This window comes from Pinus tabuliformis, chromosome 8 (genome assembly GCF_031772625.1).
Source record: "Pinus tabuliformis cultivar Carrire ecotype Pingquan chromosome 8, CPIR1, whole genome shotgun sequence".
In the NCBI taxonomy this organism is placed as follows: Eukaryota; Viridiplantae; Streptophyta; class Pinopsida; order Pinales; family Pinaceae; genus Pinus; species Pinus tabuliformis.
The window spans coordinates 1,269,601,857-1,269,617,381 of NC_142294.1; the positions used below are offsets into that span (position 1 = coordinate 1,269,601,857).

Below are 15,525 nucleotides of genomic sequence, written 5' to 3' on the forward strand. Positions count from 1 at the left end.
AACAATTTTCAGGTAATATTCTTGCCATATCCTCCTCTTTTTATTCAATTTTCATTACCTAAGTTCGCTCCCTTTTAATTTTGTGTAGGAGTGGCTTGAAGCCCTGTTGTGAAGAGACGTCATGGCCAAGCTTTGCTCAAGTGAGAAATTTCTTCCTCAAGCAGGGTTTAATTAAATGTATGTCTTTCTTTAACTTATTTTCGGTCATATAAATACTCTTAACTAATATTATTCCTCTTGTGTTTTCACCGTGGTCACAGCCTGTAGGTTCCCCAACATATGAATTTGTCCAGATACTCGCAGAAATCGATGACTAAGTTTTTTCTTATCTCAAAGACAGAGTCCATCTGTTTCTTTAGCAAAGTCATGCAAGCAGAATGAGGTAAAAATTCCAGAAGGGTTATGCCCTGTGCCTCTTCCAATAACACTAATTCCTCATATAGAAAATTATTTCTTGATGCTTCTCTTTCTTTCAACAGAAAACAAAAATAAATCTTGAATTTCCTTCTTAGGCAAGGAGCACAATGCATTTCAGGCTCATCCTCGAAATCCTCAAATTCACCCATCAAATTAATCTTGTTCAAGATACCTTTAATGGCATCCATCACTTTCATATACTAAACCATTCCCTCAACAGAATTAGAAGAATGTCAAGGTAATGCATCCAACTATGATTTCCTATTGAAAAGTGTAATATTGATTTTTTCACAACATCTGGAAGGAAATTTTGAATTCCCATTTCTTGAATGTGCATAAACCTTTCTTCCAATACGGGTATTCCAACCATTGGTTTATCTATACGTGAAAGGTGTGGATTTGTTGTAAAGAGGTCACTTTCACTTTCTATTTCTTCTGCAATAGAGTCACACCCAATTCTATTTTTGACACAGGCATAACCATGAAGAATATGAGCAGCATGAACTGTCACTTTCTTGAACAGGCCTTCTAGAGCTCTATCAACTTTGGTTACAACAACTAAAGTTCTTTGACTATTCGCATCAACTTCTCGATACATTATGGACTCACAATTAGAGTGGTCCAGCCAGGGTAGGATTGTTGAGTGGGTCATCGATGAATGGGACATAGCTTATAGTCTTGATAAGAATCGATTAAACACAACTCCATGTAGCCATCAAAGTAATCATAGTAGTAGTCCATATTGTGGTGCCAGTATTGTAGTCCCACCATGCTCAAGTAGAAGTATGCTTAATAGCCACCACTACTTCCCTTTCCTTCAAACATCCTATAGTTAGTCAATCTTGGTCTTGATTTGAGAATGAAACTACGTAGCCTCGGAATGTACCAAAAGCTGGAACACCTGGATAAACTATCTATTATTGTACCAAAACTAGGAACAAAATGCTAATTGTTGGAATACCAGGAAGTTAACCTGCATGGTAATTTGGGCTTACAATAGATAATCGGTGACTAGAACAACTTTTGGCCAGACCTATTAGCTAGACCTGATGATTGGAACTATAGGATAGGGAGGTAGGTCATTGCATACTTGGGACTACCGTTTACTAGGTTATATGACTAGATTCATTGGGTTAGCTATATGGACTGGCTATGGTGGCTTATTTACCAGTACGTTACAGACCTGTGGCCACTCTGGAAGCACCTACTTTGGATCTAACTACATGCCTGTAGAGCAGGGAGATTAGGCTTACTCATTCATCTAAGAAACCTTATAGTTGGAATAGATAGGTTTAGCTAATATATTACTTCATTAAGACTACTATGTTTCATAAAACTGAGATATGCCTACGGCACAGATTCATTTGATTGGTGGGATACTTGGCCTCAATACTTAGCTTGGATCTTGGACGAACTCAGTTAGTCTTCTCAATCTCAGCTTTGATTAACTGCTGGGTTGGGATGGAAAAGGTAAGTTATTGTCAGGAAGAAGGTCATTGCTAGACGATGAGTTGATCGGGAAGGAGGTCATTGCTAGCGAATCAGCTGATTATCAATCTTTCCATATTCGGTGAACATGTTTGAAACTATATTCCAAGCTTCCCTAATCCGACCGATATATTTTATTCATTATATAGAAAAGTTGGCATGTTCATACTTCCCTCCTTAATTACACAATTTCTCTCTCCTAATGATGTGGCATAGTATAGCAATTGGGATGGTCCTATGCTATATTCCTAGAGATAGAGTGGGTTCTAATTGATGAAGAGTATAATCTAGCAAGATCGGTCGGACCAGACCAGAAGATGTTGTTGCAAATATGCATATCTATCTACATATCATGCTATTGACCTAGCACCAGCTAGTAAGATAGCAGCAGACAATTAGAGGATGTTCAACCATTGGATGATTAGGCGAAGTTAGTTGGAAGTATTTCCTTGCCAAGGCGGTTATAAAGACACCCTATTGACTGGTCATCATCCCTGTCCAGCACCATTGAATATTTTATGCCTGTGTAGCTCTGGCTCAAGGAGTCCTTGGGCCAGGATAACTAGCGATAGCATCAGGGAACCGAATTGTCAAACCTATGCAAGTCATTTTTGTCTATCGATGTAAGATGCAAATTTCAGAGCTGAAGTTGTTTTCTCCTCTTCATCTTGTGCGAGTCTCTTTGCTCTCTACGCTAATGTGATGTTGTTCTTTAATGGTTTTGATTCTATAGATGAATCTAGGCATTTTTTTTAAGAGCTTATAATTTATCACAGGTAAGGACAAAACCCATATCAACATCGTGGTTATTGGCCATGTCGACTTGGGAAAGTCAACAACCACTGGGCATTTGATAATTCATCCAAGTGTGTGATTAAACATTTTGAGAAAGAAGTTGGCACAATGAACAAGAGATCATTCAAGTATGCTACCTGTCGGCAATATTGTTCTATTACTGTTCTATTTTGCGATGGCGAATAACAAGCCTAAAAAATAACACCATCCTCATTGGGGACGGGCATTGGAGATAGGCAAAAATTTCATAGAGTTGCAGTGTAACCCAATTAATTTTACATAAAGAGGAAGCCATCTAGGGATGAGATTCTTCAAAATAGGAAGTCCTAAATCCCTGCACCTGAACTAAAATACATTCTTCCTTAGAATTTTAAGCCCTCAATCTCTTTATATTGTAAATGGATGTTTCCCAAAACTTTGTAAGGACACAATTCTCTTACATGTCTTACATTTTTCACAGTCTACCTGAAAACACACCAAATTTCTTACATATGATCAGTTTTTCGAATGCAAATTGTGAGTTCATCTAAAGAAGATCTGAAAAGCATGTCATTCTTGTCAAGTTCATGACCAAATACCTCTCTAAACTCTATTCATACAGGCTATGGTATGTTTCTTTTCTTTCTCCATATTTTTTTCGATGGAGCAAAACAATTATTTATTTTTCATTATTATTTTCCATTACATTTGATTAGTGTTACATGAAGAGACAAATATGTCTTCCACCCATGTTTCATGAATATTAAAAATTGTTATCTACCTTAGTCTTTGATCTATCAACGATTAAAAAGAAACAGATTGAAGCTCATTTTTTTCTCATATTCGTAAAATCTAGCTTCCACCCCAGGCTGTAAGTATCCATGCAATACCTATGTGTAGGAGGCTCTATGCTGGTAAATTTATGTAAATGATGTTTTACAAAGACATCCACTTGAAAAGTTTTTTCTTATGTCTATGCCTTCTTGTCCTATTTAAATTCACATTGACAATGTTTTGTGCAGAGCTTTGCATGAATAACTTTTGCCTATCACTAAGGTTGCTTATCACTGCAAGTGACAATGGCAGGTGTGATGTTGTTGCCTTCATGATACATAAGCAATGAATCTTTTAAATAATGAAATGTATGATAAGACAGATGACAAGGAGAACCAAATGAATTTTAGCCAAATTGAACAAGATAGAGGAGATATGTGGTGGAATTCCAAAGTTTTTCATTAAGTCATCAACATTCATATGTCACTATGAAGACATACAGAAAAAAAAAAGTTAGCATATTTTGATGCAAGGAAAAAAAAAATGGAAGACATATGTCTCCATGAAGACATACAAAAAATGGTTATCATATATTGATGGAAGACAAAAACAAATGGAATGCTACTACTTGGCTGACTATCTTCATATCCATTTCTTAAAACTTGTTCATTTGTGGAAATAATAAGAGCCTATCATTTGTGGAAATGATAGAATAAACATAGTACTTGTCACTAAAGACACAAACATTAATGTTAATATTAATTCAAAGGTATATGGAAATAATTTGCTAGAAGGAAAGCGAAAGAGATCCAAATTTACAAGTGCAAAGCTACACACTTTTGTTGTTTTTGTTTGAATATATAAGTGCTAAGATGCTCACAGTTGAAGAGTTCCCTGGGGATGCTAATCACATTGGTTCTTTTAGAGATGGGTCAAATGTTATGTCGCTGGATGGAAGATAACATCTGCAAACTAATGTCGAGATGGGTGAAGATGGAAAACTTCACGTTATAGTGAGAAAATCATCTTCCTCGCAAGGGAATTCTACTCCTCACAAATTTCAGTGATTGAATTCTATCAAATTGTTCCCTCTTAGAAGCCTAGCTAAGCATCATAATACATACATATATTCTCTTCAATCCTCCCAAATTTGACTACCAGAGACTCCAACTTTAGTAGAGAAGATGATGTTTCTATGATGTCAAGCCGAGCAATGAGCCCACTATGATCAAATACAAAGAGTGGCACTAGCAACAACAATAACCCACATATTTGTGACGCCAATTTCCTTATTCCCACGAATAAGTTGGACACTAAATTCTTCAAACCTCTCACAAGTACCTACAAGCTTCACATTATGGATGAATTCAGTGATATCTAGGTTGAGAACATTGAACATTATATTAAGACATTGTCTTTGAGCAATGAATTTACAAAGCCTTTTTGTAAGGTTTTGTCCGTTCATTTTGCATTCGATTCCTTTTACAAGGGAAGAAATTAAGTCAAACAAGCAAGTGCATCTTTCTGTTATGAGTAGGATATGTAGCATACTGCCTAATCTCACTTTTGTTTTTGTTATTGGACCGTGAGAAGTGTTTTGTTCAACATAGATAACTTCCAAGTAGATTCACAAATGATGTTAGACTAAAAAAAGATTTGGGAGAACAAATATAAAAGTTTGAATAACTTTTAATTCAAAGTAATAATACAAATAACTGGTAGAGATAAATTTATTTTATTACTTTTTGTTAGAAGAAGTAATTTATGTTGCAAAGTAAACAGTTCTAGAGAAGCCAACATATAGATCACATACCATCTTTTAGGAGGTCATAAAACACATAATACCATGTATCTTTGTTGAGAAGATGATAGATTTCTCCAGTCAAATTAAACATGTTGTAAAATTCTATTAATTTATTACCTGTTGTTAAACACAATAAATTATGTTGCAAAGGAAATAGTTACAAATTTACAACATCTGATACAATTGCTAGTTTAAACTAGTACAACCATATAAATTAAACTAGAATAAAGAATAATCTGTAATAAATATTAAAATATTGACTTAATTATACCTCTCAAATGGATAAAATTAAAAAATATATATAAATTATAACTTTAATTTTAAAAAATTATTATTATTTTATATATATATATATAAACACAGTCACTGTCGGTGGGATTCTATGGACGAACTTGCACGAGAAGGTGGAACCTGTCAGCATCAAATGACTGAGCAAATGCAAATTTGAGGAGATAGTCCATCTAGCATGCATGATGGACATCACGAACAATGAGGATGGGTGAACTTACCGCGGAGGTTCCATAAAAAGATCCGGGGACCATTTTAAACCCGATTTGATATGACGTACGGGGCCAATTGGGACCTGTTTCTACGGATGGATCACTGTTGGCCTTCCACGTCATCGTGAGAAAAATTTTTCACAAAATTTTCCTGTGATACAGAAAAAACACAACTCGTGTTCAGTCCGCGTAAATATGGACTAATCAAATGAGTTACTTTATATTTTTCAGGTCTGCGTTTATTCTCGTCCGTGTGCGACCAAAAAGTAATTTCACATTTCACGTCTCCAACCAAGTTAGAAATAATTAATTCCTACTTGTCTATGGTTGTAATTCTCCATTTGAGGAGTTTGTTCCTACATAATAGGAATTTAGTTTCTCCTAGTTTAGTTTGTACACTACTGTACGTCTAAGATAGAATTCCTATCTTGAGACTATTGATTGTATAAATATGTGTGTAATTTCTTCATTCAAAGATAATAGAATACATTTGAGTGTGTGCTATTTTATCTTGGTATCAGAGCTTCAGAGGGCCTCGTCCCTTGTGGGCTTGGCCCCTCCTGGGCTGAGGGAAATAACGAGTTTGATTATTGTTTGTTTCTCAATTTATGTTTGATTTGTTTGTCCATTTTTTATTCCGGTGGTGCACCATAGTCGAGCCGACGGCGTTCGTAAGTGTTGAGGCGGGTCTGCATGCTGATGGATCTGCTGGTGCGTGGATCCTGCATATCGATGGATCTTGCAGCGATGTTGCCCCCCCCCCCCCCCTGCAACAAATTAGTGGCTTTCCCATTGCTGAGCGAACATGGGAGACTAGCTCCAATGGCTCCCTCCTCGACATTGGGGCGTCACCTGGCGCGAAGACTCATTGAGGTTGGGGTCAGTGACGTTTTCTCTGTTCCCAGGGACATGAGATCTACTAGACAAGGTGTCAACGTGAACATCCATGGTGCCAAGGATTTGTGTCAATCTACCGAGGACCCGTCCTTCTGCGAGCAGTAGCGGATGAAGCTCTGGAACTCTGGAGAAGCCGAAGGCGGGGGAGCGGGTGGTTCCCCATCACATATCAGGAACATGAGCATCGGCGAGTCGAGCTGGATCCCACCCTCCAGGATAGGCAACCGCCCGACATAGCATTCCAGGAGGGCGAGGCCAAGGCTCCACATATCCCCGGCGTACCCATTGAAGCGCTCATCATTCTTACCGAGGTCAATTCTTTCAGGGCTCATGTACACGTAGGTTCTGACGCAGGAATTGCAAGGATCCAATGTCCTCGATAGAATCTTGCTCACGCCGAAATCCGTGATCGAGATCAAGAATTAGAGCTTCAGAGCCCGTAAGGGTCTCTGGCCCTTCCTGGGCATAGAGAAATAAATTACTGAGTGTGTATAGATTTATTAAATTTTTTGTTTGTCCATCAGAGAGAATTTCTAGTGCTGCATAGGACTGAGCCTGGAGCGCTGTTGGTAAAAGCTTTAGAAGGCTGCACAAATCGAATCTCAAGAGGCAGATTTGTTTGTTGTATTGTTCCCGGCTGCGTGGAGATGGACGCTGCCCAAATATGAACGATCTAAGATATGCCATTGCAGTGGGTAGTAAAGGAGTGTCGTGGAAAGAGCGTTGGAGAACGTTGGAGCGCTGGTTTCTCTGGGCAACCAACAGAGGAATGATCAGTTCTAGTCAAGGCCATGGGCATCAAAGAAGCATGTAGGCAGATTTGAGGAGCCGGAGAAGCCTTTTAACCTGCATACTAAGACGCCCAACTTCGTTAACGAATATGGCTATTACATTAAAGCTTATTCGCAGTCCCATCCTCCTAAGAAGCAGTTGGTGAAAGCGGCAGAGACGTGAAGCCGATGTGACCCTGTTGGAATGCACAACGAATGTGATGTTTTCCTGTTGTGTGTATGCTTTAGATGGAAAGAATCCTTCGGCGTATGAAGGTTGGAAGTCAGTCCAAATTAGTGGCAAATCATTCTGTGAATTTTTACTGTATTTCTCTGCGGGAATTCACCCCAAGCGAAGGCAGATACGATGTTATATGGATTCAATGGTGTATTGGTCACCTTATAGATGTTGATTTCGTTGCATTTTTTTTAATCGAGCCAAGGCGGGATTATATATATACAAAACGAAGGCCCAGAAAGGCTTTCTTCAAGAATTGTACCCAGTCAAAATGTATGCGTTGACAACAGAGCCACCTGCAATCATGCAAGAGGTTTCCCATGAAAGAAGATCAAAGAGACGAACTAAGAAATCCCCAATCATGTTAGCAGGACTGGTTGCGAAAGGTGCTCAGTGATCATTAAGCGCAATGCAATCAGAGTGATGTGTAGGCATTGATCAACTTCAAGTAAACTATTAGCATTTCGAGTCCTCTGCATTGGGAAGTCAACAAGAGTTGCTGCGTGGAGAAGAAAGTAGCGTGGGTAAATTCTTTGGTGAGCTGTTGGTGTGCGTGGATCTCCTCAACGTTCTTGATGCCTTGCTACTATGCCAGTCTACTGCGTGGTTTGTTTGCTATTTGCAATTCACTAGTATGTTTGGTGCAGATCAAAAGTGTTGCCATGATGTCATGTTGTATATTGTTTTAAGAATGGTCATGAATGTTCTACTACCAGATACGATGATGACATGACAATGAAAATGTCATCAAAGGATATTGGTTGGAGCTGCATGATGATCGCAGTTGGAAAATAATAATCTATGGGCAGAGATAGAGAAATTAAACCTGAAGAATTTATGCTTTATTTAGTTTCTTGGAATCATGTTTAAAGTTATTGAGCCATATTGAGCCTAGCTAACTCAATGTAGGTAAAGTTATTTTGTTAGAATTCACGACTCTAACGAATGACAGGTTAAGCATGGAGTTCCAAGAATTTATTTGACAAAGATGCCCAAGATGTGAACAATGAACATATGAGGTAAAGCAACATCGACAATGTTTATGGTGGACAGCAAAAGTAGATGTTTGTTTAAGTTAGTGTGGTTTGTGGAATATACTCCCTAGCATGTTATAAACAAGTCCAGTTGTTGTAATAGTCATTGTATGTACCTAGAAACTCCAAAATGTGGAATGAAATGTAAGTTTTAAAGGCATCTGAAAGTTCATGGTGATCTTAAAACCACTTTGTAATGGTTTATGGTCAGCCTGAAACCATCTTTTGTCATTGTAATGTGATGGTTGGTGGTGAGACAGAAACCATCCATAGAGTCTTTGTGACTGAAGTGCTTGCCTTTGTGGCAGAATCGCCTCTGTGGCTTGAGGTGCCTTTGTGGCTGGGTGTACACGAGAGCTTTGTGCTCAATTGAGTAGGTGGACTGCAGAACACCTGGCTCGGACTCAGATGATTTTTTAATTTTCTGAGTAGAAGGGCATTGGCACGCTTTTCACGCTGACAGTCGCGCCAGGATGCGCAACTGGCGTGTCTGTTAGGCCATTAATAGCGCCACCACGCCAAAATACCAGATTGGTGCAGAATTTTACGGAAAGATCGCGCCAATTCACCTTCAAGGGGATCCATGGGAATCCTCATCTTCGTTTGACAATCTGCGAGAGGAGGCAGATCAGAGAAGTTGTGGATCTGTTTGAGGGAGGCAGATTGTGTTTTGGAGGTTCTGTACATGCAATTCGCCTGATGGTGGTGGATTTGACTACCATGACAAGTAGTCATTAAGGGGGGGAGTTAGAAACAATTAATTCCTACTTGTCTATGGTTGTAATTTCCATTTGAGGAGTTTGTTCCTACATAATAGGAATTTAGTTTCTCCTAGTTTAGTGTGTGGTTGAGAGAATCTCCCAACCACACTATTGTAAGTCTAAGATAGAATTCCTATCTTGAGACTATTGATTGTATAAATATGTGTGTAATTTCCTCATTCAAAGACAATAGAATATATTTGAGTGTGTGCTATTTTATCTTCATTAAATTTTGATATTTTTCTTCTAAAGATCACTCATTAAATTTTGATATTTTTCTGCATACAACTGCCTCCTTTTTTCTAACGAATTCTAGAATGTGGCGTCCATCCACTTACATGGTCAACCCGCGTCAATAAGCTCATGATTAACAACATTGCGTAATTTAATTTTAAATTAATTAATATTTCAAAAAAATTATATAATACTATATTTTTATAACATCTGAAAATAAAATATTATAATTTCGTTAAGCATTACAATTTTATTAAAAAAAAAAAAAAAAACACCAAAACCTTATAGCAAAATTCAAAAATCACCTTACAATTTTATCAAAAATTTAGAACCAAATTTTTATAACTAAATACCAAATACCTAAGAATCATAATCCATGTTCATATGAAAATTTATCTAATTACTTAATTTACTTAAAAAAGCAAAAATGACATAACTACTATTAAGATAAATTTCAACTTTTGACTTATAATTATTATTAATAATATTTTAAACTAGTACAGCTATATAAATTAATCAATAATAAACATTTTACCATACATCTGGAATTGCTAAAATTGAAAATCATAAAATTAACTAATATATATATATATATATATATATATATAAGGATGAAGATTCATTTATATATATATATATATAAGGATGAAGATTCATTTTCATTTTAGCAGGAAGATTTATAATTTATAAATGAGCTTTGTTACAATACCATGGATCAATATTATGGATTATCAATATCATATGTTCAAAAATTCATAACCCATTTCATATAACTTTTTTTAATTAATCAATTTAATTGAAAAAAGAAATGACATAATTACTTTTAAGATAAATCTTAATTTTTGATTTGTGAATATTGTTAAAAATATTTAGAATATTCATTGGAAATTAAATCTATACCATCCACTAATAATTATTATAACTAAATTAAAATTCTAAAAATATATTTCAAAATAAACACATAGCCACATAAATATTGAATAAAAATTAAATCTCTATATCAAAATAATAATTAAGTTTTAAAAACAGCATAATAATAAGATAATTAAATTAAGTTTTAGAAACATATTTCAATATAAACATATTTACTAAAAATAACAATAATATGAAATTATGATTAAAAATTTATTATTTTATTAAATTATTTAAAGGACACTTCAATTTGATCGACTTCTAGATGGCAAATCAAAGGTTCTGATGGCTTCTGAGTTACGCTTGGGGAATATATTGGGTTTCCTTGGCGTGTGAGGGAATATACTCTTGATGGTTCTGGTGGAGTATATTGTCATTCAGAAATAGACAAGGGGGTCTGGTGACAGTGACAACACACATTTTTTATGCGTGGTTCTATTACACACGTCTTTCCTGTAACTGAAAAGTTCTCTCTGCGCGTCTGTGGTCAAGATTTCCACATTCTTTCCACGTGTCAAGATTTGGAAAAGCCAGTGCAACAGTCGGAAAAGCCAGTGCAACCTCAGTTGGGAGATGGCCGCAGCAGCCGATTCTGTTTCAGTCGACAATTTTGACCTTGTTTTGAATCTGATTTTTTTTTTCTGCGAACGTGTTTTGAATATTCATACAATTTCCACGAAACAGGGCGACACGCCTTTTGGAATTCAATTAACATTCCAATTACGCCCAGCAGAGGGGTTGCAAACCCTTTATAAAATGGCATATGGGCGTTGTAGTTTTGTGTTATGTTACAGCTCTGCGATATTTGGAAGTGGAAGAAAATGGAGTTGGGAGCACAGATAGCCTCGAAGGAAGCAGAGGACGTGCAGATAGAGGTGATGGTTAATGGAGTGGAGAATGAAGAGGGCGATGTTTTAAAAGGAAACAAGCTGCATGGTAACTTTCAGTGCAACAAGTTCAAGCGGGTTGACTCCTTAGATTTGGAGTCGAGTACAGTTTCTGGAATGGCTACTCATGGCTCGGTTAGTATCAATAATAAAATCAATTCATTTATATTATACTATAATTCTTGGGGGCTTTGTTATATCTCTGTGATTTCTGTATAGTCTAAAATTTAAGTGTGTTGGGTTAGTCTATGATTTTTGAATATAAGTTTTTTTGAAGCCATAGTTCTAACATTTAGAATTCTCGTTATCAGGCTTCCTCAGTTTGTGAAAATTAAGAACAATGCAATTAAGGGATTCTACTTAAAATGATGTTCAATACAAAGCTTGATGATGGTGTTTAGTCAATCAGTTAATTAGAGCTATGCTTTTATTGTTTTTGCAGAATCTGGTTACAGTGGCTTCCATTCTCCAGTTGGCCTTTCAGAGTATTGGAGTGGTTTATGGAGATATAGGAACTTCTCCCCTTTATGTGTTTGCTTCCACTTTTACAGATGGTATCCGTCATCCAGATGATGTTCTTGGTGCTCTGTCTCTCATAATATACTCGCTCACTCTTTTGCCACTGCTCAAATACGTTTTCATTGTACTGTGGGCTAATGATAACGGAGATGGTATGTAATATGATCCAAAATATAATATCCAACGTTAATTTTCTCTCTGTATTTTGGATATAAGCTGAAGCTGATTGTGAAGATTAATGTGATGGCAGGTGGGACGTTTGCACTTTATTCCTTGATATGCCGTCATGCAAAAGTGAGCGTGGTTCCCAATCAACAAACAGAGGATAGAGAGCTTTCATCATATAAGCTTGCAGTTCCCAGCAGGGAGCTCAAAAGAGCTTTGAAGATAAAAGAAGCTTTAGAAAAAAGTAATGCAGCTAAAACAATTTTGCTCATACTGGCCCTTCTTGGTACCTCCATGGTTATTGGAGACGGTGTGCTCACTCCTTGTATCTCAGGTATTATTCCTCCACCAAATCCAATCTCTCCAATTTTTAGGCAAAATCCTTACTATAAAGACTATTATTCTACTCACTGGTTTTGGTTTTTAATGGCATTGAAAGCTAATATTATTTCCATGCAACAGTTTTATCAGCAGTTCAAGGGATACGGCAGGTTGACAAGTCAATCAGCCAGGGTAAGTACTCATCAAGATTTCTGTTTTGAAAAGAAAAAAGTACTCATCAAGATTCTCTCTGAGTTTAAGTTTAAAATGATGTTGGCAATAACTGAATTTAATTTGCAATTGGATTTGCAGAGGCGGTAGCTATGATATCAGTGGCGATCTTAGTTATGCTATTCTCTGTCCAGAGATTTGGAACCAGAAAAGTTGGTTACTCATTTGCTCCAGCGATCTTGATATGGTACTCCTCTATTGCCTTCATTGGCATCTACAACATCGTCAAATATGATACAACTGTGTTCCGAGCTTTCTATCCCAAATACATCTTTGAATACTTCAGAAGAGATTCACAGAGGGCTTGGATTTCACTTGGAGGAATAGTTCTCTGTGTAACAGGTATACAGCATGCTACCACTTGTGTGAATCCTTTTTTTTTTTTCTAATTTACCAAAGCGAGGCTTCATTGCTTACCTTAGATGGGTGCTATGCAGGAACTGAAGCTATGTTCGCAGATCTAGGTCATTTTTCGGTTCGTTCAATTCAGGTATGGATATCGATGAAAATGTGAAGTAAATTTAAATTTACATTTCAATTTTAAGATTTTTAAGATTATGTATGCAAGTAGTCTGACATTCGGTCTTCGCCAGATTGCCTTTACTGGAATAGTCTATCCTGCTTTAATCTGCGCATATGTGGGCCAAGCTGCATATCTCAAGAAGTTCCCTGAAAATGTGTCAGATACATTTTACAAATCTACTCCAAGTAACTTCACTTATCCTTTAATTTGCTCTGTTTTGTTTACAGTCTAAGGGCGAGTTCCCTGTTGTTGCTCTGGATGATTTAAAATTTTTGATAGCTTTTAAGAATGAGTCCACTTTTTCTAATGACAAACGACTCAAATTTTGTAACAGGAGCTATATATTGGCCAATGTTTGCAGTTGCAATTGTTGCTTCTATTATAGCAAGCCAAGCCATGATCTCTGCAACTTTTGCTATCATAAAGCAGTCCATGTCCCTCGGATGCTTTCCACGCGTTACGGTGGTGCACACTTCATCAAAGCATGAAGGCCAAATCTATATTCCAGAAATCAACTACATTCTCATGTTGGCATGCGTCATTGTCACCATTTCTTTCCAAGATACTACAAAGATCGGCAATGCCTATGGTATGTATGTACTATTGCTGTTAAATTAAAATATATAACATAACCTAATTTATTTCACAGAAATTGATGTCAGTGTGATTCTTGATAAGTCAGTGGATTAAATTATGGGCTGGTGATTCAAAATGGTTAAAATGAATACACTCTGGATATGTTTGGTGGATCAGAATGGTTAGGATGGAAATAGAAGCAGGGAATTCATATGTAGAAATCCGTTTGTGACTTAAGATATGAGGGACAAAGATGATTTATAGTTGGAATATTTATTTAATTTATGATTTTTAAAAAATGTTTAAGAATCAGCTGATTTAGTTATCACATTCGAACCTTGAATAAATTTATATATTAAAGTTGTGACATGTATGTAAATTGGATGCAGGCATAGCCGTGGTCGGGGTTATGATCGTAACTTCATCCTTCCTCACACTGGTAATGCTTATGATATGGCAGACTCATTTATTGCTGATCGTTATCTTCGTCACTGTATTTGGAGCCATCGAATTCACATACTTCTCGGCAGTGCTGTACAAGTTTCCCCAAGGTGGATACCTTCCAACCGCCTTTGCAGCATTATTGTTATTTGTAATGTATGTGTGGCATTATGTGCATGTAAAGAGATACGCCTATGAAGTAGAACACAAGGTGTCAACAGAACACATGTTAAGCCTGGGTTCGAGTCTGGATGTGACCACAGTTCCGGGGATTGGGCTTCTATACACAGAACTAGCACAAGGAGTTCCAGCAATATTTGAGCATTTCATGAGAAACCTCCCTGCCAGGCATTCAGTCCTTGTATTCGTCTGTGTCAAGTACCTGCCTGTGAATACAATTCCAGCTGATGAACGATTTGTGTTTCGCAGAATTGGTCCAAAAGAACACAAAATCTATAGATGTGTGGCTAGGTATGGTTATCGGGATACTAGGACTGGGAATGTTGAGTTTGAGAACCAGTTACTGGAATCCTTGAGAGAATTTATACAGTTCGATTGCATATGCAGAAATGATATGAATAAGCAATCTCAGCATGAAGGAAATAGTTCTATCTGTGGAGAAAGTACAGTCAATATTGAGGCTGCTTCTGAAAATGAAGTCATGAATGCGCGCAGCGTAGTGAACGTAAAGGAAGTGATGAATGCGTGCAGCATGGTGCGCATGGAGGAAGAGTTAGAATTCTTAGAAAATGCAAAGAAATCAGGTGTGGTATATTTGCTGGGAGATAGTGAGGTTATTGCAAACAAAGATTCATCGTTGTTCAAGAGATTTATAGTAAATTTTGCATATAACATTTTGCGTAGGAACTGCAGAAAGGGACAAGCTGCTTTGGAAATTCCACACAAAAATCTTCTGCAAGTCGGCATGACTTATTATATCTAAACCATACTTTTGTATATGTAAATTTATTTCTTTAAGCCCCTATAAGGTGGCAGCCCCCTATTGGCTAAATTGCCCATATGAGTTATGTATACTAATTGGGGTACTTATATTTGAGGGCCACAAATTTCTTCGAAATTCAAACATCAACATCTCAGGATTGTTTCATAAAAATTTTCGTGTCCTGTATTTCATCTATGATTTCGATTAAACTATATACAATCTGTATACTCAATAGGATATAGATAGTTCCTTAAAAATCCCAGCCAGAAATCTATATGTGGAATACACAATTACGCGGTTTTCTTATAGGTAGTCC

The 15,525-nt window shown here is 36.8% G+C and overlaps 1 protein-coding gene across 1 annotated transcript; it reads left to right on the forward strand.

Annotated features, from left to right (window-relative positions):
- The first annotated feature begins 11,395 nt into the window (after positions 1-11,395).
- Positions 11,396-15,309, forward strand: LOC149240007 (potassium transporter 5-like). Its single transcript, XM_089373608.1, has 9 exons — positions 11,396-11,625; positions 11,933-12,161; positions 12,260-12,508; positions 12,637-12,687; positions 12,808-13,068; positions 13,164-13,216; positions 13,320-13,434; positions 13,584-13,838; positions 14,215-15,309. Exons 1-9 carry the CDS (start codon positions 11,425-11,427, stop codon positions 15,207-15,209), a joined length of 2,409 nt encoding a protein of 802 aa, XP_089229734.1. The 5' UTR covers positions 11,396-11,424; the 3' UTR covers positions 15,210-15,309.
- The last annotated feature ends 216 nt before the right edge of the window (positions 15,310-15,525 follow it).

Bases quoted from the DNA above. Each gene is read 5' to 3' on its own strand.
- LOC149240007 (XM_089373608.1), top strand. From the start codon at position 11,425: ATGGAGTTGGGAGCACAGATAGCCTCGAAGGAAGCAGAGGACGTGCAG. The intron at 12,162-12,259 runs GTATGTAATATG...ATGTGATGGCAG, and splicing joins GGCTAATGATAACGGAGATG to GTGGGACGTTTGCACTTTAT. The intron at 13,217-13,319 runs GTATGGATATCG...GGTCTTCGCCAG, and splicing joins TTTCGGTTCGTTCAATTCAG to ATTGCCTTTACTGGAATAGT.